At 35.1% G+C, this 23,071-nt stretch overlaps 1 protein-coding gene across 1 annotated transcript in view; it reads left to right on the plus strand.

The window, feature by feature from the left end:
- MXI1 (MAX interactor 1, dimerization protein) overlaps positions 1 to 23,071 on the plus strand; it is a 118,147-nt gene that overhangs the window by 37,869 nt on the left and 57,207 nt on the right. Inside the window, exon 8 of the mRNA XM_044660178.1 lies at positions 11,751 to 11,780. Coding sequence (XP_044516113.1) covers positions 11,751 to 11,780 — 30 coding nt within the window. The remainder of the gene's footprint in view (positions 1 to 11,750; positions 11,781 to 23,071) is intronic.

Raw genomic sequence — 23,071 nt, forward strand, 5'->3', positions numbered from 1 at the left:
TTATTCCCATTTTCCAGTTGAAGAATCTGAAGCAAATAGATTATCTATCAGACCTGTGTTGGCAAACCTATGGCATGTGGGCTGGAGGGGGCTGTTCCCTTCCTTTTCTCCAGATGTGCCTGAGGACATTTCTCACATGATACTCCCCTCTGGCCAGCAGCCTAGTGGGAGGCTTCCTTACTCCCTTCTCTGGGGTAAGGCAGGGGGCTTACCTGTAGCATGGGAGTTGCAATTTGGGCACTTGGTCTCTAAAAGGTTCATCACTGTATCTGACCATATACTAGACCCCATTTAATAATCTCTAGTGACTCTATCTCTTCTACAATCAAATTTAAAACACTTTAGTATTCAAAGCTCTTCATAATCTGACCATTATTCTTACACCTTACTTCCTACCAAGTACTCTGCAATCCAGTAAAACTAGCCTAAGTATTGTTCCTTGCACAAAATAATCCATCTCCTGATTCTGCTCATTTTCATTGACTGTCTACCATGCATGAAATTTTCTTTCATATCTGTCTCTTCACTTACCTTGCTTCCTTCAAGATGTAAGTTAAAATCCTGCCTTTTATAGGAATACTTTCCTCTTTAATTTTTTTTTTTTTTTTTAACCCTTACCTTCCATCTTGGAGTCAATACTTTGTATTGGCTCCAAGGCAGAAGAGTGGTAAGGGCTAGGCAATGGGGGTTAAGTGACTTGCCCAGGGTCACACAGCTAGGAAGTGTCTGAGGCCAGATTTGAACCTAGGACCTCCCGTCTCTAGATCTGACTTTCAGTCCACTGAGCCACCTAGCTGTCCCCCTTATAGTATATCTTAAAGTTTGCAGTGAGATTTGTGGAATGTCTGTCCTAGTATCAAAAATCTTTTATGCTCCATGACTTTAGTATCAAAAAAACCCTTCAGAGCTTCCACTTAGTCCTCTATGGGATATATTTCCACATATGTACTAATGTTTTCCACTTGGCATTTGAGCTCTGTGAAATAGACTTTAAGAATCTGTTGCCAGCACTAAAGGGAAAGAATTAGGTATATTATCAGAACAAGAATAAGATCAGCTCTGTAGTACTTGAGTATGTGTTTTTTACAAATATTGCCATTAATTCTAGCTCTGATCATTCATTCAGCAAATATTTTTTTGAACTTCTACTCTGTGCAAGGTACATTTCAAAGGACATAGAGTTTTGTGGCACTCCAGTCAGGTGATAATTGTATTAAAGCTCAGCACAAGTATATGAAGCCTTTCCGAATATTCCCAGCTGCTAGTACCTTTCCCCAAAATTTACCTTGTATTTATTTTGTGTATGTTTTATGTAAACCTCTTCTCCTTTGAGGTTCATGCAATTTATCTTTACCATGAAACTGGTAGCTGTTGTCCACAGACATCCTGGTCACTTCACTTCTTTTCTCAGTGAGTTCGATACCTGGCTTATAGTTTTTCTTCTCCTCTCCAACTCTCACCCTGATAATTGGGAGTGGTGGTTTAGATTTCAAGATAAATCTTAAGTCTTCTCAAACACCTTGACTATTCAGTTCCTCTGCTTACTCTCTTCCCATGACCTATTCTTCCACTCTACCTTAGTCACATACAAAGATAGTCATACCCTTGATCTTCCACAAATACAATAACCTTATGTCCAAGAATTCCAAAAATCCTCTAATCTGACCATAATTTACTGGCTTTCCACTTCTCCTGCCTTCTCTTACCAAACCCTATTCTGACACATATGCTGCTGGAAAAGGTGGCAAAAATCACCATTCTACCTTGTCATATGGCCTCATCTGGGCTTTCACTGATGTTAGGTAATCTACCTCCCTTTTAAACTCACTATTCCACTCCCCACAGAGTCTTTCCAAACCTTTTTGTCCCTTTTCAAATCCCCCTAGGTTCTACCTCCCCCTATCCTCTCTGCTAAGAAAATTGAACTCCCTCTTCTCTTCCTCGCCTCCTATTACCCATATGCCTTCTGCACTTATCTCCTTTGTTCCTGTCTCACGCGATGGCTAACCCCTCTACTCACACAAGCAATCCTGTTCTGGCCTATTTTCTTGAACAGTTTGCCCCCTCTGTCAGCCCTGCTCTATTATTTTCAATCTTTCAGTGTCTACTTGTTCCTTCCCTACCACCTACAAACATGCCCATGTCTTCCCCATCCTTAAAAATTCCTCACTTGATCCTTCCATTCCCACTATTGTCATATATGTCTTTTGCTCTGTGTCTACTGTTTCACTTGGTGGTCTCATCCACTGCCACAGACTTAATTACCATATCTATGTTGATGATTCTCAAATCTATGTTACCCTAATCTTTTTTGCTGCCCTTCATTATCCCTTATCTAATTGTCTTTCCAATATCTCAAACTGGATAACCAGTAGACAGCTTAAACTCATCATGTCCAAACAGAATTCATTATCTTTTCCCCTTAATCTTCCCCCACTTCCTAACTTCCTTATTACTGTCAAGGATAACACCATTCTCCCAGTTCTGGATGTCATCTTCATCTCTTCACTGTCTCTTATCCACCATATCCAGTTTGTTACCACGACCTGTCAGTTTCACCTTTGCAGTGCCTCTTAACTATGCTCCCTTCTCTCCTCTAACACTGCCACCATTCTAGTGTAAGTTCTCATCACCTTATTCCTAGACTATTGTAGTAGCCTGCTTCATAATCTATCCACCTCCTACCTCTCCAGTCTCCCTACTCTGTTTTCCCCACTGTGTATTCTTAGATCCAATGACAATCACTCTTCAGCTATTTTACAAATGAGACACTTCATTTCTCAGCTTCAGGTATTTGTTCTGGCTGTCACCTAATCTTGGAATGTTCTTCCTTCTCATCTTCACCTATTGTCTTCCCTGGCTTCTTTTAAGCCCCAACTAAAATTCTTTCTACAGGAAACCTGGCATAACCCCTCTTAATTCATTTCCTATTTGTGCTTTGTATTGCTTGTTTTTACATATTTGTTTGCTTGTTGCTTCCCCCTTTAGGGAATTATAACCAGGGCCTACTTTTTGTCTCTTTATGTATCCATAGCATTTAGCATAATGCCTGTCACATAGTTGGTGCTTAATGAATGTTTATTGATTTGTTGTCTTCCTTCATAGAATTTAAATTCTTTGACAATGAGGAACATTTCATTTTTGTCTTTACATCTCCAACTGGCACAGTTCTGCACTTAATGGGTGCTTGATTATTTAATAGATTTATTTAAAATATAGTCATTCAGTGTTGTGGTTCGTCATTTGTTTTCCTAAGTCTCTTTTTAACTCCTATCAGAATACTTTGAAAAGGACCAGTAATATTGAATTCACAAATTCTATGCTTTTCCTGAATAAAAAGGAATGAATGTTATTTCTGTAGTGTAAAAAAAATACTGTACAGTTTTCTCCTCTCAGCATCCTCTGACATTTGTACTGCTAACATTATTAGCCCAATTTTATGGATGTAAAAATTGAGGTTATTTTTATTAGTCTCATAGATAATAAGTGACAGACTCAGAGTTTGAACTCCAGATCCAGTTCTTTTTCTAACATGCTACATTGTCTCAATACAATTTTACCATTTCACTCTAGTTTGATTTATTATGTTTTAAAGGTGATTGTTTCACCAAAAATCTCTTATTATGGACTATTTCCTTCATTTCAGATATTTTTAAGGAAAATGAAGGTTAAAATTTTTTTTTAAACCACAACACTCTTAAGTAGTGCCCCTTATAATCCATTGTCACCCAGTATGCTAATAGGTTGATAAGACTGTTGTGTTATTTGAAAATTAGATTTGCTACTTGTTTTTTGTTTCTTGTCCTCTTATGATTCTTTGAAGATGTTTAAGTATGATAGTGAGTGCTCTTGAACTTGTCAGTTATGCTTTTTGATGGATGATTTGGAACTTTCTTGATCAAAGTAGTTTTTTGAAGTTCTACTTCTAGCTGGTGCTCCCTGAATCTTTAAATTACAGATTTTGCTGTTAATAAGATTATCAATGCTATATTTTAACTTTTGTGTGATTTAATTTCTTTTCTATAGTATGTTTATGATAAATTACTACACTCTTAGATTAATCTTGATTGATTTAAAACATTATCTTAAAACTTTTTTGCAATAACATTTATTTTTTCTGTTAATTCATTATTGGAAAGTGGCAGCCTCTTTCCTTTAAATTAGGTTAGATCACAGGGAGGCTCCATTCCTTACTACCTTTGAAGATCTTAGTAGTACCTCTTCTACAAGTTGAAACAAGTTGGAGGTAAAAACTGGTCAAGATGAGATTTAGCCATGTGGAAGAACAGTCATTTTTTGTGTAATCAGAAGCTAGCATCAGCTAAACAACCTTTTTGCTTCTTTTGGAAAATGTATGCTTTGCTTCAGCAAATCCAATTACATGAAAACATTTGTTTATGAACCATATAAATTAGGAGAGCTTAGGATAATGGAATTATAGATTTAGAGACTGTAGGGATATTAGATGCCACTTTACCCAACTTTTTCATTTTATAAATGTGGAAACTGAGGCTCAGAAAGGTTCAGTGACTGCCATAATCAGTATACTTAAAGGATAAGAGCAGGATCTGAACATAGGTCTCTTCACTCCAAAACTAGGAGTCTGATAACCAGTTTCCTTAAAAAAGGGTACCCAGGGGGCAGCTGGGTAGCTCAGTGGATTGAGAGCCAGGCCTAGAGACGGGAGGTCCTAGGTTCAAATCAGGTCTCAGACACTTCCCAGCTGTGTGACCCTGGGCAAGTCACTTGACCCCCATTGCCTAGCCCTTACCACTTTTCCACCTATAAGTCAATACACAGAAGTTAAGGGTTTAAAATTTAAAAAAAATAGAAAAAAGGGTTTCCACTGCATTTAAAATATGATTTGCTTTATAGGAATTCAGTTTACATACAAATTTTCAGTAATACCTGTTTGCATGATGTAAATTTTTTTGATAGTCATAGTTAACATACATTTTATTGGATGCCTTCATTTTTGTCCTTTTTTGTATAGTTTGCCTTTTTCAGCAGAAGTAATACATTCTGAGGGACAAGTAGGTAGCACAGTGGATTGAGAGCCAGGCCTAGAAATGGGAGGTTCTGGGTTCAAATCTGGCCTTAGACACTTCTTAGGTGTGAGACCCTGGACAAGTCACTTAATCCCCATTGCCTAGCCCTTACCACTCTTCTGCCTTGGAACCAATACATAGTATTGATTCTAAAGCAGAAAGTAAGGATTTTAAAAAAAGTAATACATTCTGTGTAAGAGACGTGCTTCTGACTTGTAAATAGGAAATACCACTTAGTAGGAATAACTATTTAGAACTATCTCTTTAAAAACTGCCTTTACTTGGTAGTAGGGATGGTTTCTAACTTGTTAATCTAGGGGATGTTTTCCTGTCTCTTGCCTTTGAAATATGTTTTTGAAGTCCAGGATTTGAGATATCACATAGATCTTTCAGTTGTCTGGAATGTGTAACTCAGTTTTACTAAAGTATAATTCAGAAGGAACTTAACCTGAGGAATCATGACTGATGAGAGACTAGGTGAAACAAACATTTTCACAAAATTGAGAAAGTGCTGATTAGTTCAACAAAGAAAGAGATATTTTCGTGTTCTTTAAAACAGTGTTCATGTTGGGAGAAGATTCCCTTGGGCTTGTTTTCCCCAATGTTGGCATGGCTCTTGAGTCAAAGTGGAGTATTTTATGCAATTTCAATTCTATGCTTCATTTCTTTTGAATGCCACCAAACTGCACCCTGTAGAATTACAAGTTTATGTATTAGAACTGTGTTGTATTCAATGAAAAGTCACAGATCTGGTTGAGATAGCAACTTTCATTCAAAGAAGATGTACAGGAGGATGCCTCTCTCAAAGGAATGTTATTTGTGAAAAAAGGTTACATGTGACTCAGTAATAAAATAATAAAAGTCTTTCTATGTCCTTGGAAGGTTTTAAGCATTCAAAAAGAATGGTGGCAAAAATGATGAGTTCATTAGTGTTTGTTCTCAGAGGTATATTTCATTGCAATAATAAAATAGGACAAGCAGCTGTATTATTCAAAGCATCTCAAGCTTATGGGGAATTTAGTGTAATTGTAATTGAATATTTCAATGACACATTATTGGAAAGGACCTGGTCTGTTACTTAGGCCCTGAGAAGCAGAGAGCTATTTCTGAACATGCTCGAGTATGAAACTTAAATTAATGGTTTATTGTCATCACTGTTTTGATCTTCATTTTCTGTCTATACACATAATTAGGTATCTTCTCCTCTCCCTCTCCACCGGCCCCTCCCCTCCAAATACTCTTTTGAAAAGCTAGATGATTAGACAAAGATGCTTCAATTACCTTATCAGTATTACAGTTTTCTATTATTCACCCCAGTGTGTGTGTGTGTGTGTGTGTGTGTGTTTAAATTCTTGCCCTTTTTAATTTCATGTTTAAGTTTGTAAAGCTGATTGTAAGAGAATTCTTTGACCATTCTGAAGGCAGGCCTTTATTCATATACTCAGCAATGCTTTTAGATAATGTATTGTTTAGCCCTGTTATCAGAATAAAAAATAAACATCTGAAACATGCATTAGGTTTTCCCTCATGTACTTTTCTCCTTTTAGAAGGCCCTCCCTCATCTCTGTCAAAATTTTACCCGTTCTTAAAACAGCATACATATGTGTGTCCTCTTCCATGAAGCCTTCCTTATCCCTTATATTAAACTAATAAACTTTTATAAAGTGCTTACTATGTGCTAGGCACTGCCCTAAAAACCTGAGATACAAATAAAGAAAATAGTCTCTATTCTTAAGAAGCTTCCAATCAAATGGAGCAGACAACATACAAGCAACTATAAAAGCTATATAGAGAATTAGGTGGGCATAATTACAGAGGGCAGGCACTAGCATTTAAGAAAGCTTCTTGCAGGGGGCAGCTGGGTAGCTCAGTGGATTGAGAGCCAGGCCTTGAGATGGGAGGTCCCTAGGTTCAAATCTGACATCAGACACTTCCTAGCTGTGTGATTCTGGACAAGTTTACTTTACCCCCACTGCCTAGCCCAGTGATAGGCAAACTATGGCCCCCAGGCCAGGTGTGGGCCCCCTGAAATGTTCTATCCAGCTGTGGGACATTATTCCTAATCTGACAAATACAGTGAGTAGGATACAACACAATGAAACTTCGAAAGAGTTGCCTTAGAAACAGACTGACAAACGAGCATTTCCTTTCCTTTGAACCCCCTCTTTAAAAAGTTTGCCCATCACTGGTAGCCCTTACTGCTCTTCTGCCTTGGAACCAATACATAGTATTGATTCTGAGGTGGAAGGTAAGGGTTTAAAAAAAAAAAAAAGAAGAAGGCTTCTTGTGGAAGATGGGATTTTAGCCAAGACTTGAAGGAAGCCAGAGAAGCTAGGAGGTAAAGATAAGGAGGGAGAATATTCCAGGTATGGGTAACAGCCAGTGAAAAGGCAAAATAAGAAGGCCAGTGGCACTGAATTCTAAAGTATGTGGCAGTCTTAAGGTGGAAGAAGACTAGAGAGGAAGGGGACAGGTTAGGAAGGGATTTAAAAGCCAAACAGAAGATTTTATATCTGATCCTGGAGGTAATAGGGAAGCACTAGTTTATTGATTGGGGATTGAGGGGGCCAGGGTGGGGAGGAGCTTGATATAGTCATAGTTGCACTTTGGGAAGGTCACTTCCATAGCTGAATGGAGATGAACTGGTTGGACAAAGAGACTTTAAAGCAATGAGGCCAGCCAGAAAGCTACTGAAAAATAGTAAAGCATGAGGTGATGAGGGCTTGCACTGGGGAGAAGGGTTAATGTAAGAGAGATATTGTGAAGATACATTGACAGGACTTGGCAATAGAGTGGATAGTAGAGGATGAGAGAGTAAGAAGTAAAGGATGATTGAATGACCATGAGGATGGTCATGCCCTTTTTGAAGTTCACTTCTCTACTCCTTGCACTTTGTACTTCTCATAGCATACGTCCTATATTGCCCTTTTGAAATAGTTATTTGCATGCATGTCATCTGCGCTACTAGAATGTAATGTGCTAGAGAAGAGGAGCCACGTGTTTTTAATCAATGCATTCTACAAAATGCATAGCACTACACATAGTATAGATAAAATAAATATTAACTAAATTTTAAGAGTAAAGCTATATTTAATATAAGAGGGACATTAGTCTTGCTCCTATGATTTTCTCCACTTGTGATTTTTTTTTAAATTAAGAGAAAAAAATTTGATAAGGGATTAGATTAGAGCATTTAGTGCCATTTTTGCCTGTTGGTATTTGCAAATGTTGTCAGTGATTCAACTAAAAATGGCATAAATTTCCTTACTTGATTAAAAGGTTCACACCCTTAGCAATCATTTTGTTCTTTAGAAAGGAGATAAATAATAAAGTCGTCTGTTTGAAAGTGATGGGAAGAACCCGCTGTTTTAATTTTGTTCACAGCAGTAGGTCAGACTCTGTTCTTTTGGTGCTGGCCTTGATAGTCGGTTCAATAATATTGGAATTCATCTATTAACATATCTGTGTATATTATCTTCATTTGTGGTTATCTCTAGAATTACCAAAATGTTGAAAGTTTGTGGTAAATAAGTCTACTTTTCTATAAATAGAGTGTTCTATTTATCAAAAGTCCAATTGTCTTATATGTGGATTATATCTCACAATCTGCTTGTTTTAAAAAAAATCAATAAATAAGAGCATTTAAATAAAAAGTGCTGTTCACAAGGGGAGGGGGGGTGTTAATTTCCCAATTGATTATCCTTCATACTTGGTGAAGCCCTTAAAAAAAACTTTAAATTTGCCTATGCACAGTTCCCTCCTTTCAACCCACTGAATTGCCTATACGTTTCTTTAAAACTCAATATTATTAGGGTTAGTGTGAGGAAGGTACAGGGAATGTTGTGGAAGTAGAAACAGGCACTTCTTTTGTTGTTTTAAAATTTTTTCATATATGTGTATTTACATATTTAATGTTGAATTTTGTGTTATCTATTAAACTATAAACTGTATACCTTTTTTGGTAATGTCTTCAGAGCAGATGACTATGTTCTTCAGTGAAGACCTCATAAAACTTTTCAAAGGACAAATGAAGAATGGAAGCATGAGACTTAGGGAGATCTTTTCATTTTTGGATTGTGAAGGCATACTAAGTGAATTTTCCCTAAGAATTTCAGTGTTTGTCATATTTTGTACTTTCGTTGATTGGGTTTGAGCATCCTATCTGAAATGGATTCTCCTGTCCTTTCCACTCTTCTCTCTCCTTCTTCTCAAATGTCTTATTTAGCTTCTTAGATCTTCAGACTCCCTATCCTAGTCCATAATTCTCTTTCCTAGTCCATGACATCTTTACTATCTTCATGGAGGACAGCCAGTGAAAATACCTGGAGATTGGAAATGAATTAAAGAAAGGTGGTTTAAGAAGAATGGAAAGTTAGGATTTTGAAGTGACATGGTCAGACCTGCTCTTTAGGAAAATTTGTCAGCCCAATGGAAAACGGACTAGAGTGGGGATAGAGGCAAATAGCAATTCTATTACAGTAGTCTAAGTACACCTAAAAAGGACTGTTTACATCCATTGCTTCTATTTCCTTGCCTTTTTATTTGCTCCTTAATTCCTTGCAATTTGACTTTCAACCCTACCATTCTACTAAAATTTCTCTCAGGCTTCCAAGGATCTCTTAACTGTCCCATCAGTGTTCTTTTTCTCAGTCTTAATTTAATTTGAGGTCTGTAGTTTTTGACTCTATCAATATATTTCATCTTGGTGTTTTTTTCTTCCTTTGGCTTCTTTAATGATATTCTGCTTAGTTTTCTACACGTCAGTTTGATCTTTTCCTTTCCCTTGCTGGATCATGATCCCTTTGTTGCAGATGACATCTAAAGCTTTGTCCTGGACCCCTTTCTCTTTCCTTTCTATACTTAATCCTGGTAACTTCATCAGCTCCTTTGGGTTCAGTGATTATCTTAGCATAGGACAGAGTTAGGGTTGGGATGTACCTGAGAAGCTATTGAGTATAGCTCTCTCATTTTATATTTGAAGAAACTGAATCCCAGAAAAGTTGAGTAACATTCCCAAGGTAGTGTAGCTGGTAAGAGACTGAGACAGGATAAAACCCAGATTGTCCTGACTCCCAGTCCAATGTCATATTTACTACAATACTCCTGCCTCTCCTCTTGATGAAAATGACTTACTAATCTTCATACTTCATTCTTATTTCTCTCCTGAACCCTAACTTTGCATTTCCAACTATCTGACATCTCTATTTCCATCATGTTCCCCCATCACTATCTCAAACTCAAAATATTCAGAAGGGAACATATATTTCCTCTCAAACCTATCTTTCCTTCAAATTTCCTATTTCTTTTGAGGGTACACTGTCCAAGTTGCTCTTGGTCAGATTCATAACCTTCAAATCATTCTTGACTCCCCCATCCATGAAATCAGATCAATTGCCAAGTTTTGTAGAGTCTGCCTCCACATCTCTTAAATCTATCTTATTTCTCCACTCATACAACTTCTATATTAGTTCAGTTGCTCATTATCCCTTGCCTAAACTTTCCAATAGCCTCCTAATTGACCTTCGTAACCCCAATCTCCCCTTTCCAACTCATCCTCCACTGTCAAACTAGTATTCCTATACTACAAGTCTGACTATAGTACTGCCCATGCTCAAGCTATATTGGTTACCCATTATCTCTAGAATAAAATGCAAATCTCTTGGATTGGTTATCATCTCATGATTTAATTCTCACTATTCGATACATTTCATATTATTCCTTTTCATGAGCTCTACCCTCTAGCCAAACTGTATTAATGATAGCTATTTCCTAAACTTCACTTTCCATTTCCTGTTGTCTTGCCTTTACATAGGCCATCTGCCATGTCAGGAATGTACTTTCTCTTTACTTCTACTTAGGTGCCATAGCCTATGAGAAGCCCTTCATGATCTCTTCCCTACCCCACCCCCAGGTATTTCTCCATTCTCCTTTTTGTAATTACTTTGTATTTACTTATTGGTGTGTATATTGTATCTCTCCAGTGGAATGAAAACTGAGGAACTGTCATTTTTGTCTGTGTAACCTCAGTGCTTCGCTTAAGTACCCCAAACATAGAAGGCACTTAATAAATGTTTGTTAAATGAAACTGAAATTATTGAATTTTATTAATAATATGATAAAAATGTTAAAATATTGAAATTCTATGGTATAGACCTGATAGTCTTATTTTGAAGGAATTCGAATTGAACTAAAATGTTTAGTGGTTACTAAAGATTGCAAAGATTCCAGTAATCGATGTAGGGATCTCAAATTTTTAAGCTATTCCATTTTCCCCCTTTTATTTTTAGGTACAGCCCTAACCATTTAAAGCAACCATATTGTTATTACCTTAGAGATTTCCATAAAATGTTTCTTTGGTACTTGTTAATACAGTTCCTTTCTCCATAGCAAGAAAGGGCTTAAGAAAATTTGCGACTGCTTTAATTTAAAAAATTATATGATTTCAGTTTTAGTATTTCACTAGTATTTTTCCCAGTAAAAAAAGAAAATGTTGTAAGTAAATTTAGATGAATAGATGCTTACTCTTAGCAAGTAGAATTAGCGAAGTACTATATGTTATACTACTAGGGATATTCCCTGGGATATGCTAGTAGTGTCATTACTGATTGACTTGCTCCCCCAGCAATAGAATTTGGCTAATCTTTTTTTTCCCTTTCTTTCTTTTTCTCTTTCTTTTTCTTTCCCCTCTCTCTCATCTTTCAGGTCTACACACAATGAGCTGGAAAAGAATCGGTGAGTCTATGATAAAGTGAACATAAGTAATTTTTAAAATAAAGTAACAATTTTGATGTGAAGGGATTATATTATGGTATATGTAATAGTAATGTTATAAAGAAAGGTATACATCATAATCCTAACTAATAATCTCCAAAAGACAATCCCCCAAATAAACCTTTGTCATCTATACCAAAAGAAATGACCCAGACACTTTATGGTATCTCCTTTATTCTACTCTGACCAGTAAAAGTTAATTGTTATTGAATAGCCATCCTTATGTGATATTGCTAAAGTATCATATTTCTGAGGCACTAGTTAATTCTTGTTACTGCAACCTGAAGAGTCCATGAGTTTCCTTCTCTTTGACAGGACTAACATAATCTCTGTGGTAAAGAAGAAATTAGTATTAAATAAAGAGTATTCTACCTACTAGCCATTATTAAATCAATCAGGTTGTTCAGGGGTTTTAGCCAGCACCCTTTACCTATTTTTCCTGTTCTTTTCCCTCTGAATATCTATGATACTTTGCTTGTTTTTCTTTTATAGTATTTATTACATTCTGGTTTATGTGTATATTTGTCTTACATACCTTGCTAGATTATAAACTTATTATTTTTATCATTTTATTCCCTAGAGTGTCTAATATGATATCTAATAGCTTCACTAAAGATTTATTGAATGAATATTGAATGTAAAAGTGAATGATGCATAGAGTAGAATTTTCAGCTGGATGGGATTTTCAAAATAGTCTAGACCAGTGATTCCCAAAGTGGGTGTTACAGCCCCCTGGTAGGTGCTGCAGCAATCCAGGGGGGTGGTGATGGCCATAGGTGCATTTATCTTTCCTATTAATTGCTATGAAAATTTTAAAAAATTAATTTCCAGGGGGCTAAGTAATATTTTTTCTGGAAAGGGGGTGGTAGGCCAAAAAAGTCTGGGAACCACTGATCTAAACCAAGTAGTGCATTTTATAGATGAGGGACCTGAAACCCAGAGAGACCATAGTCTAGAATCAGAGTGGTGTAGGATCTCATATGTGTTGTCATCTAACCTATGCCTGGGCAAAAAAAAACATTCTTACAATATCCCTAGACAAATGTTGCCTTAATTCCTACTTAAATTGAGGCAGACTTTGACTACAGTATTTCTCCATCTAATCTAATTTTTTGAAAAAGAAGTTAAGTTAATCTTGTATGACTTGTTCTTGATGAACTTAAACTGACTTCTGGTGTGGGTAAGACTTAACTTATTTAAGTCTAAGTATCTTTATACATAAAATGGAGATAATCTGTGTCCTGTTGAATTCATGTGAAGAAAACACAGTGGTGTTTTATAAATATGAGAAGTTATTGTTGTTGTAAAAGGAAAAAGCTTTTTCTTTCAACTGGGAGACCAGGAAAAGTTTCATGGAGTATAGAAGTGGTATTTGGACTAGACTTTGAAGAATGGGTAGATCATTGAGAGGTGGAGGTCATTCTAGTCATAAAGAATAGCAAGAGGAAGGATAGAAATGCAGGGAAGAGTAAAACATAGATTCATCTGGAGATCAGTGAGTAGCCCATTTGTCTGCAGCATAATTCATTCTTCTTTGCTAGCCTATTTTTTGTGCCCTGATCTGTTATTTTTTTTTTGTGCATTTGCTTGTGTATGTATGAGTATAAGAGAAACTACTCTGAGCTCCCACTCTGATCTATATTCTTAGTGATCTTATTATTTGATCATGTCTTTGAATTGACTCTGAAATCTGCTTACCAAGCTCTTCTTTTTCTCAATTTTCAGTCTCAAATCACCAGTTGCTTACTGTATACCTCCACTTTAGTGTCCCAGAGACATCCCAACTTAACTTATGAGTTAACAACTCAGATTTAAATGATCAGTTCAAGAACAAAACTTATCATCTTTCCTCTTGAACCCACCTGCCTTCCCAACTTCATTGTTTCTTTGTGTCCTTATCTTTCTAGACTCCCAGGTTCATAAAGTATGAGTCATCATCCTTATCTGTTCCACTTTCTTCATCCTTTATATTCAGTAGTTATCAACTTTTGTGAGTTCTGCCTATACATCTCTTACCTCTGTCCTCTTTTTTCCATTCACATGACTATGAATCTAGTTCAGGCTCTCATCATTTCTCTCACAGATTATTGCAGTAACTTCTTAATTCATCACTCTGCCTCCATTTTTCTCCCCTTTCCAATCCATACTTCATAGCTACCAAATTGATATTCCTAAAGTTTAAATTTCTTTAATCCCTCTAGGACAGGGGTTTTTAAGCTGGGGTTCACAGACCTCTTAGGGATCCATGGATAGGTTTTGAGGAATCCATGAACTTTCATGAGAAAAAAAATTCATTTTTATTTCAATATAATTGATGTCCTTAGTAATCCTGTATATTTTATTTTATGCCTTTAAAATAGTATTTTGAAAAGGTGTCCATAAGCTTTACCAGAATGCCAGCAGGTTCCACGGCACAAAAAAGGTTAGCCCAAGCTCTAGGACCAAATATAAGTCAACTTGACATTTAAAGTCTGTGACAATCTGACAACCAAGATTTCCAAATTGCTTTCATATGCCCCTTTCTCACACACTGTACATTCCAGCCAAACTAGCCTACTTTCAGTTCCCTGTCCTAGAGATTCCATCTTCTGACTTCTTGCCTCCCGTGGCTGGAATATTCACATTCTTCACTTCTGTCCTTTGGAATTCTAGCTTCCTTCAAGGTTCAGCTCAAATGCTGACTCCTTCAGGAGTCCTTCACTCATCCCTTGCAGTTGTTAATGCTTTCCTCCCTTAATTACTTTGTATTCACTTTGTTTATATTATTTACTTATCTACATACATGTTGCTTTTTCTCAATAGAATGTAAGTTCCTTAAGGACAAAGACGGTTTTGATTTTGTCTTTGTGTCCACAGGGTCTAGTATTAGTGCCTGCCATATATTATTACTTAATAAATGCTTATTGAAGAATTGAATCAAGAAGACTATATAGATTGATACTATGTCAGGGAGTAGTTCCCCCCCAGTTAGTGGTTTAAGAACTCCTGGAGGGTTTTAGTGTTATTGCTAAAAATTCTTTAATGGTGCCTTAACCAGTAAATAATTGCCTCTTTATGTTATAAGTATATTTTCCCTCTGTGACAGTAAATACATGTTTGAAGCATTATAGGTTTGTTTCAGCATGTCATGATCATACACCTGATGATTTTGTTGTTCATGCAGCAGTTACATTAACCACTGAACACTTCTGACTAAGAACATGTTATTGCAGTTTTTCAATTTGTCATCAAATTGTTTCCAAATAATTGCTAAAAGTGTTCAACCTTTGAATACAAAGTGATTTCCAGTGATTGGCCAGATGAATGTACATACCCTCATTTATATTCTATACACTACACCAGAATAACTTCTTCATTCCCCACCCCGCCCCCCACCCTATTACAAGGTAAATTGTATCTCATTAGCTATATAATCACTTGATCAAAATGTTACCATTTTTATATTCTTATAGTGCAGATGTCATTCTTTTTGAAAACCATAACTGATGAGAATATGCATTGCAAACAACTTTAAAACCATTTTGAATCATCACAAGATTTTTAAAAATGTTAATCACAGGGGGGCAGCTGGGTAGCTCAGTGGAGTGAGAGTCAGGCCTAGAGACAGGAGGTCCTAGGTTCAAACCCAGCCTCAGCCACTTCCCAGCTGTGTGACCCTGGGCAAGTCACTTGACCCCCATTGCCCACCCTTACCAATCTTCCACCTATGAGACAATACACCGAAGTACAAGGGTTTAAAAAAATAAATAAATAAATAAAAATTAAAAAATGTTAATCACATTCAGCAAAACTTATATATTAACATGAAGTCTTATAGATAGCATATGAGATCTTCTTGCTGGATTATTTCCTTTAATCCTACAAAATGTACCACACAAAATATTATTTTATAACTAGCTTTATAATTTTATATATTTTTTATTTTTGAAGGTCACTTTTTTGGCATGACTTACTTTTATTTCTCAATTATTTGTTTAAAAAAAGTTGACATTGATTTAAAAAAATTGTAAGTTCTTATATTTTCTCCCTTCTCTCCTTTCCTTTTTTCTCAAGAATGCAAGCAATTTAATATAGCTTTATTTATCATTTATTTATATATCATTTAAAATTAATTTCCATAATTATGTCCAAAGGGCTTTAAAAGATTACATGCCCTTTGATCCAGCAGTACCGCTACTAGATTTGTGCCCCAAAGAGATAAGGAAAAATACTTGTACAAAAATATTCAGAGCCACACTCTTTCTAGTGTCAAAAATTGGAAAATGAAGAGTTGTCCCCTGATTAGGGAATGGCTGAACAAAACTGTGGTATATGATGGTGATGGAATACTGTTGTGCTGTAAGGAATGATGATCTGGAGGATTTCTATATGAACTGGGATAACCTCAGTGAACTGATGCAGAGTGAAATGAGTAGAACCAGGAGAACATTGTACACAGAAAGTAAAACACTGTGGAACATCCAATGTGATGGACTTTGCTACTAGTAGCAATGCAATAAGCCAGGACACTGCTGAAGGACTTATGTGAAAGAATGCTGTCCACATTGAGAGAAAGAACTATGGAAGCAGAAATGCACAAGAAAAACATATGACATCACTTATTGCATGTATATATAGGTATGTGGTTTGGGGTTTTGGCTTTCAAAGATTGCTCTACAGCAAAAATGAATAATATGGAAATAGGTGATAACATTTGTACAACCCAGTAGAGTTGCTTGTCAGTTCTGGGTGTAAAAAATAAAATGAATGTAGAAGGATAGATTTTAAAATATTATGGTTTTAAAAGATTTATTGGTAGCCATTAGAAAAATGGAGTCATGTGGCATCTAGCTTAGGCTGTTTGAAAGACTTGCCATTACCTCTGCCGCCATGCTGCTTCAGCTGGAAAAGAAAGCGTGCCCGTCCACTCACTTGATTTTATTCTGTCTATGTCATTATGTAACTGTCTATGTCATGACGCAAGACAGGAAGCCAGTGAGCTCATGGGAAATGTAGTTCAGAGATTCCTAAACTTCCACAGGAAGCCAATGGGCTCACAGGAAAATTTAGTTCAGAGACCTCAAAATTTCAATAACACATTCCCACCCCCCATGACCCTTTTGGGGAGACCATTCTCCCCAAAAGGATCATGAGAACATAACTAACTTATAGATTACAGAAATTTGGGGATAAAAGAAAAGAGAACAAAACCAATGATCCAGTGATTGCTAGGCGCATTGACAAAAAGCCAATTAGGGGACAGTCCTCTTTGGCATAAGAGTGTATATTCAAAACAAAATGAATTCAACTCCCCATAGTTCAATCAACTGCACCTCAACGTTCATTTTGGATCTTCTTGTTGCAGTGTAGGTTTCTGCAGGCATCTTCATGGTGCCTTCTCCAAACAGGTTCATTGTCTGGATTCTGGGGTGGTGGCAAATTTCTTATCCTGAAATTACTCTCAAAAGAATATAAACTTTACATCATAGATTGTAATACATACATTCTGATTATAAAACATACATATACCCCCCCCCCGAGGAGAATAATTAACACATTCCTCCCCTGAAGAAGGTAAAGGCCAACACCCAGATCACTTAAGGATACATGGCTGAGTTATGGGGTTGTATGAGGTAAAAGAAATAAAAAATCCAAAGAAAAAAGAAAAAATAATTTGGGGATGAAATATAAAATGTCAAAGACTTATCTGCAAAAATGTAAAGAGAAATAAACTTATAGCAGGCCCTTGAATCAGGGCCCAATTAAAGTGATTTAAGCAATTGTGCACTTACCCATTTGGTAGCCATGACTACAGAAAGTTGCCACACTTATAAGAGAAAGAAAAGGACCAAAATTTTGTGTGAAAAGGGGAGTGTCTTTCCCTGGTCTGATTTGTCTGCACTTCTCAGGGATAGGGAAAGCCAGAATGATGGCCAACCTTTGGTAGACTGTCAGTGTAATACAAAGCGAATTCATCTTAACATATGTCAAGCGTTGCAACTTCGAGTCTCACACTAAGTTCAAGTCCTTTAGTATTGGCATGGAAATTCCTCAATCCTACCTGGATTGGTATGGTCTTTTTTGACCTTGTGCTCCATGGCACTGTGCAGGTTAAGTCTGTGCTCATTTTTTATCCCATTTCCTAGAATCAGACATAAACAATAATCATAGTCCCATAACATTTATCAATAAATGGCAGGTTTCCATAGTCTAAAGCTTTTGGGTATACATTAATATTATAGCAAATCTATTTTAAACTTATATTACTGCAGAATCAAAAAAAATTAATATCGATAATATGTACTTTAAATACAGGAAGTGAGAAAAAGGGAAAAATTCAATTATTCTATTAAAAAAGAGAAAGAAAAGCAATAAGAAAATTAAAAATTCAGGGAAAAATACAGTGTTTTCAAGTACAAAAATGAGAGAGAAAAACTCAAATACTGTATTGCACATACAAAGGAAAAAAATAATAAAAGAATATTTTAAAAATCAAAAATATGTAGCTTAGAATCAGTGAAAGGTTTCTCACTCAAAAATGAGATCCATTTCCTTTTAAACTTTGCCATGAAGTACTGTGAGTGCAAATGATTTTTACAAAATACCAGATTTATAATGCACATTCAAATAAAGTATCAAAATTTCCCAAAATTACAATAACACATTTAAAGACAATAGTAAACAAACTCACTGTCCTATAGGATTTACATGAGTTTTCTATATAACCACTTGCTGTGTGATATTTTTAAAAAAACGTATACTTGTCACAAATTCAATAGGTATAGTAAATCATTCAACCTTGGCTGAGATATTTTTAACAAAATCTATTACTGTCTCCATCCAAATATGAGGCAGAGCCTAGAAAAAATATGATTAAAAAAGATCTTTTGGGTCTAAAATATAACCAGGAATTCTAGATCCTTCTGGTGGGTAAGTAAACTAAAATAAAGAATTAAAATATCAAACATGCAGGAGCTCTTTTTGGCTTCCTGCGTAATATATAAAAAGTTTGGGTAGGAAACTTCTATTCATTTTCTCTACCTTTTTTAAGACAACGTTCTTTATAATATATACAGTGGGGAGGGAAAGGGGGAGGGAAATAAAATGAATTATGGAAACATGGAAAAATATTTTAAAATAAGCTTAAGAGATAAAATAAAATATATTTCCATATTAGACATGTTGAAAAGGGAAATACAACAATGAAAAAAGAAAGTAAAAAAAGTATTTTTTAATCTACATTGACTCCCATCAGTTCTTTTTCTGAAAATGGATGAAATTTTTCATCATAAAGCCTTTGGAATTGTCTCAGATCATTGTGCTACTCAGAATATTAAGTCATTTACAGTTGATTATCATTGCAATATTACTATTACTATATACAATGTTCTCCTGGTACTGCTCATTTCACTTTGCCTCAGTTCATAAAAGTCTTCCCAAGTTTTTCTGAAAGCATCTGGCTTATCATTTCTTATAGCATAATAGTATTCCATCATAATCATACACCACAACTTTTTCAACCTTTCCTTAATTGATGGGCATCCCAACACTTTCCAATTCTTGGCCACCACAAAAAGAGTTGCTATAAATTTTTTTTCTACATATAGGTTCTTTTCCTTTTTTCTTTGATTTCCTTGACTCGATTCTCTATTTAAGAAATAAGACCGTTATTATAGACTTTTGGAAGCATTGATTTTAATTTAATGTAATCAAAATTATCCATTTTACATCTCATCATATTCTCTATCTCCTTTGGTCATAAATTATTCCCTTAGATCTTTTCCATGTTCTCCTAATTTACTTATTATATCACCCTTTGTTATCTAAATCATATGCCCATTCTATCTTTATCTTGGTGTACAGTATGAGATGTTAGTGTATATCTAGTTTCTGTCAAACTGTTTTCCCAGAAATTTTGCCAAATAGCGAGTTCTTATCCCCAAAAGCATTAATCTTTGAATTTACCAAACATTAGATTATTATGGTCACTTACTACTTTGTATTGTGTACACATTCTTTTCCACTGATCCACCACTCTGTTTCTTAGCCAGACCAGATTGTTTTGATGATTACTACTTTGTGATATTGTTTGAGATGTGGTACTAGTAGGCTGCATTCATTCACACTTTTTCTTCATTGATTCCCCAGTTGGTATTCTTAACCTTTTGTTCTTCCAGATGAATTTTTTCCTAGCTCTATATATATTTTTTTAAACCCTTAACTTCAGTGTATTGTCTCATAGGTGGAAGAGTGGTAAGGGTGGGCAATGGGGGTCAAGTGACTTGCCCAGGGTCACACAGCTGGGAAGTGTCTGAGGCCAAATTTGAACCTAGGACCTCCTGTCTCTAGGCCTGACTCTCAATCCACTGAGCTATCCAGCTGCCCCCTCTATATTTTTTAATAGTTTGATTGGTATGGCACTGAATAAGTTAATTTAGGTAGAATTGTTATTTTTAGTCTATTGATTAATACCTAGGAGCAATTAATATTTCTCTAATTATTTAAATCTGATTTTATTTATGTGAAAAATGTTTTGTAATTGTGTTCATATGTTTCTGGGTTTGTGTTGGTAGGTAGACCCTCAGATATATTAAATTGTCTGCAGATATTTTAAATGGAATTTCTCTTTCTATCTCTTTCTGGTGGACTTTGATGGTAATGTATAGAAATGCTGACAATTTATATGGGTTTATTTTATATCCTGCAACTTAGCTGAAGTTGTTAATTCTCCAGGATTCTCTAAGTATATCATCCTATTTTCTGCCAAGAGGAATAGTTTTATTTCCTAATTGCCTATTCTTAATTCCTTCAACTTCTTTTTCTTCTATTATTGCTACAACTAGCATTTCTAGTAAAGTATTGAATAATAGTGGTGACAATGGGCATCCTTGCTTCACTCCTGATTTTATTGGGAAAGCTTCTAGCTTATCCTCATTACAAATAATTGTTGATGGTTTTAGATAGATACCCCAAATCATTTTAAAGAAAGCTCTATTTATTCCTATGATTTCTAGTGTTTTAAACAGGAATGAGTGTTGTATTTTGTCAAAAAGCCTTTATTGCATTCATTGATATAATCATATGATTTTTTTGGTTTTATTATAAATATGGTCAATTCTGCTAGTAGTTTTCCTCATATTGAACCAGCCTTGTCTTCTTGGAATAAATCCCACCTGTTGATAGAGTATGATCTTTGTAGTTTATTGCTATAATCTTCTGCTAATATTTTATTTAAAATTTTTGTATCATTATTCATTAGGGAAATTGGCCTATAATTTTCCTTCCCTATTTTTGTTCTTACTAGTTTAGATATCAGCACCATATTTGTGTCATAAAAGGAACTTGATAGGGCTTCTTTGCCTGTTTTTCCAAATAGTTTATGTACTATTGGAATTAATTATTCTTTAAATGTTAGGAAAGTTACTTGTGAATCCATCTGGCCCTGGGTTGGATTTTTTTTATTAGGGAGCTTATTTATAACTTGTTCAATTCAATTTCTTTTTCTAAGATAGGGTAATTATTTAAGTTTTCTATTTCTTCCTCTTAATTTGGACAATTTATATTTTTTGTAAATATTCATCCATTTCACCTAGATTATTGCATTTATTGGTATATACCTGGAAATAACTCCTAATAATGCTTTAATTTTATCTTCATTTGGTGTTGAATTACCAGTTTTATTTTTGAAACTCGTAATTTGGGTTTTTCTTTTTTTTTTCAAGCAAATTTAGCCAGTGTTTTTCTGTTTTATTAGTTTTTTCATAATACCAGCCCCTAGTTTTATTTATCAGTCCAATGGTTTTCTTTCTTGCAATGTTATTACTATCTCCTTTGATTTTCAGGATTTCTAGTTGGGGATTTAATTTGATATTTTTAATTTGTTCTTTTTCTAGTTTTTTTGTTGTTGTTACATGCCCAATTCATTGATCTACTCTTCCTTTTTTTTACTGATATCAAAAAGATGTTCTCCTAAATACTGCTTTGACTATATCCCATCAATTTTTGCATGTCATCTCGTTGTTATTCTCTTTAATGGGTTATTTATTGTTTCAATGATTTCTTCTTTGAACAACTCATTCTTTAGGATTAGATTATTTCATTTCCAATTAATTTTTAATCTGTTTCCACGGCCCTTTATTGAATGTAATTTTTATTGCATTATGATTTGAAAATGATGCATCTAATATTTCTACTTTTCTGCCTTTGGTTGTTAGGTTTTTATGCCCTAATATACATAATCAATTTTTATGAAGGTGCCATTATAATTTTATATTTAAAATTTCTTAATGATACATGAAATAAAATTTATATTTCATACTTATACAATGTACACTTTAATTTGGAGCTTTTTAGAACAAGTTATTGTAATTATTTTATATAATAAATAAATCTAAAAGAATATCATAAGTAGTATATTAAATTACTCTGGGACTTCACAACACATTTTTTGTTTTTGCTGTTGAAAGTAGTTTGTGGAACAAAATACAATCAGAAATACATATCATAATACTCATTTGATATATGAGGAAACAGGGTTTGGAAAAGTTAATGTCTTAATTCTGTTAAAACTATGTGAGTATTCAGTCCAAAAAGAAGAATTCAAACTCAGATTGTGTCTCCAAATAAAGTTTTTCTAATATCATGTTGCCTTAGTACCAGGATATGTCTATAAAGTCAGTAAACAAGGATTTATTAAGTACTTACTATTTGCCAGGTACTGTGCTGAGTGCTAGGGGAATAGCAAGAAAGGACCAAAAAAAACCTTCTATCCTTAAGAAGTCAAAATTCTAATGGCAGAAGATAATATGTAAACAACTAGGTATATACACGACATATACTAATTAGATAGAAGGTAATCTAAGCAAGGGGACTATCTGGGAGAGCAGGAAAGGCCTGAAGAAAGAGGGCTTTGAGTTTGGTCTTAAAGTAAGCCAGGGAAATCAAGAGGCAGAGGTCAGGTGGCAGAGCATTCCAGGCATCAGACACCTGGATTCCTTTGCCAGTGCTCAGTCATGGGGTGTTTTGTTCGAGGAACTGCAAGTAGGCCAATGTAACTAGATCATAAAATGTAGTAGAGGTAAATTTGTTATGGAGGCAGCTCCTTCCAGTACATCCTGTTATTAAAATTTTCAGTGTAATTACTTATACCTCAGAATTGGCAAACACTGCAAATCAGGGCTTGGTTTATTGTTTTCTTTAATTACCCAGAATTAAAGTAATAAAAGAAATATTAATAATATAGTTTAAACTTAAAATTGTATTCAGCATACTTT

This window comes from Gracilinanus agilis, chromosome 2, assembly GCF_016433145.1.
Source record: "Gracilinanus agilis isolate LMUSP501 chromosome 2, AgileGrace, whole genome shotgun sequence".
Lineage (NCBI taxonomy): Eukaryota > Metazoa > Chordata > Mammalia > Didelphimorphia > Didelphidae > Gracilinanus > Gracilinanus agilis.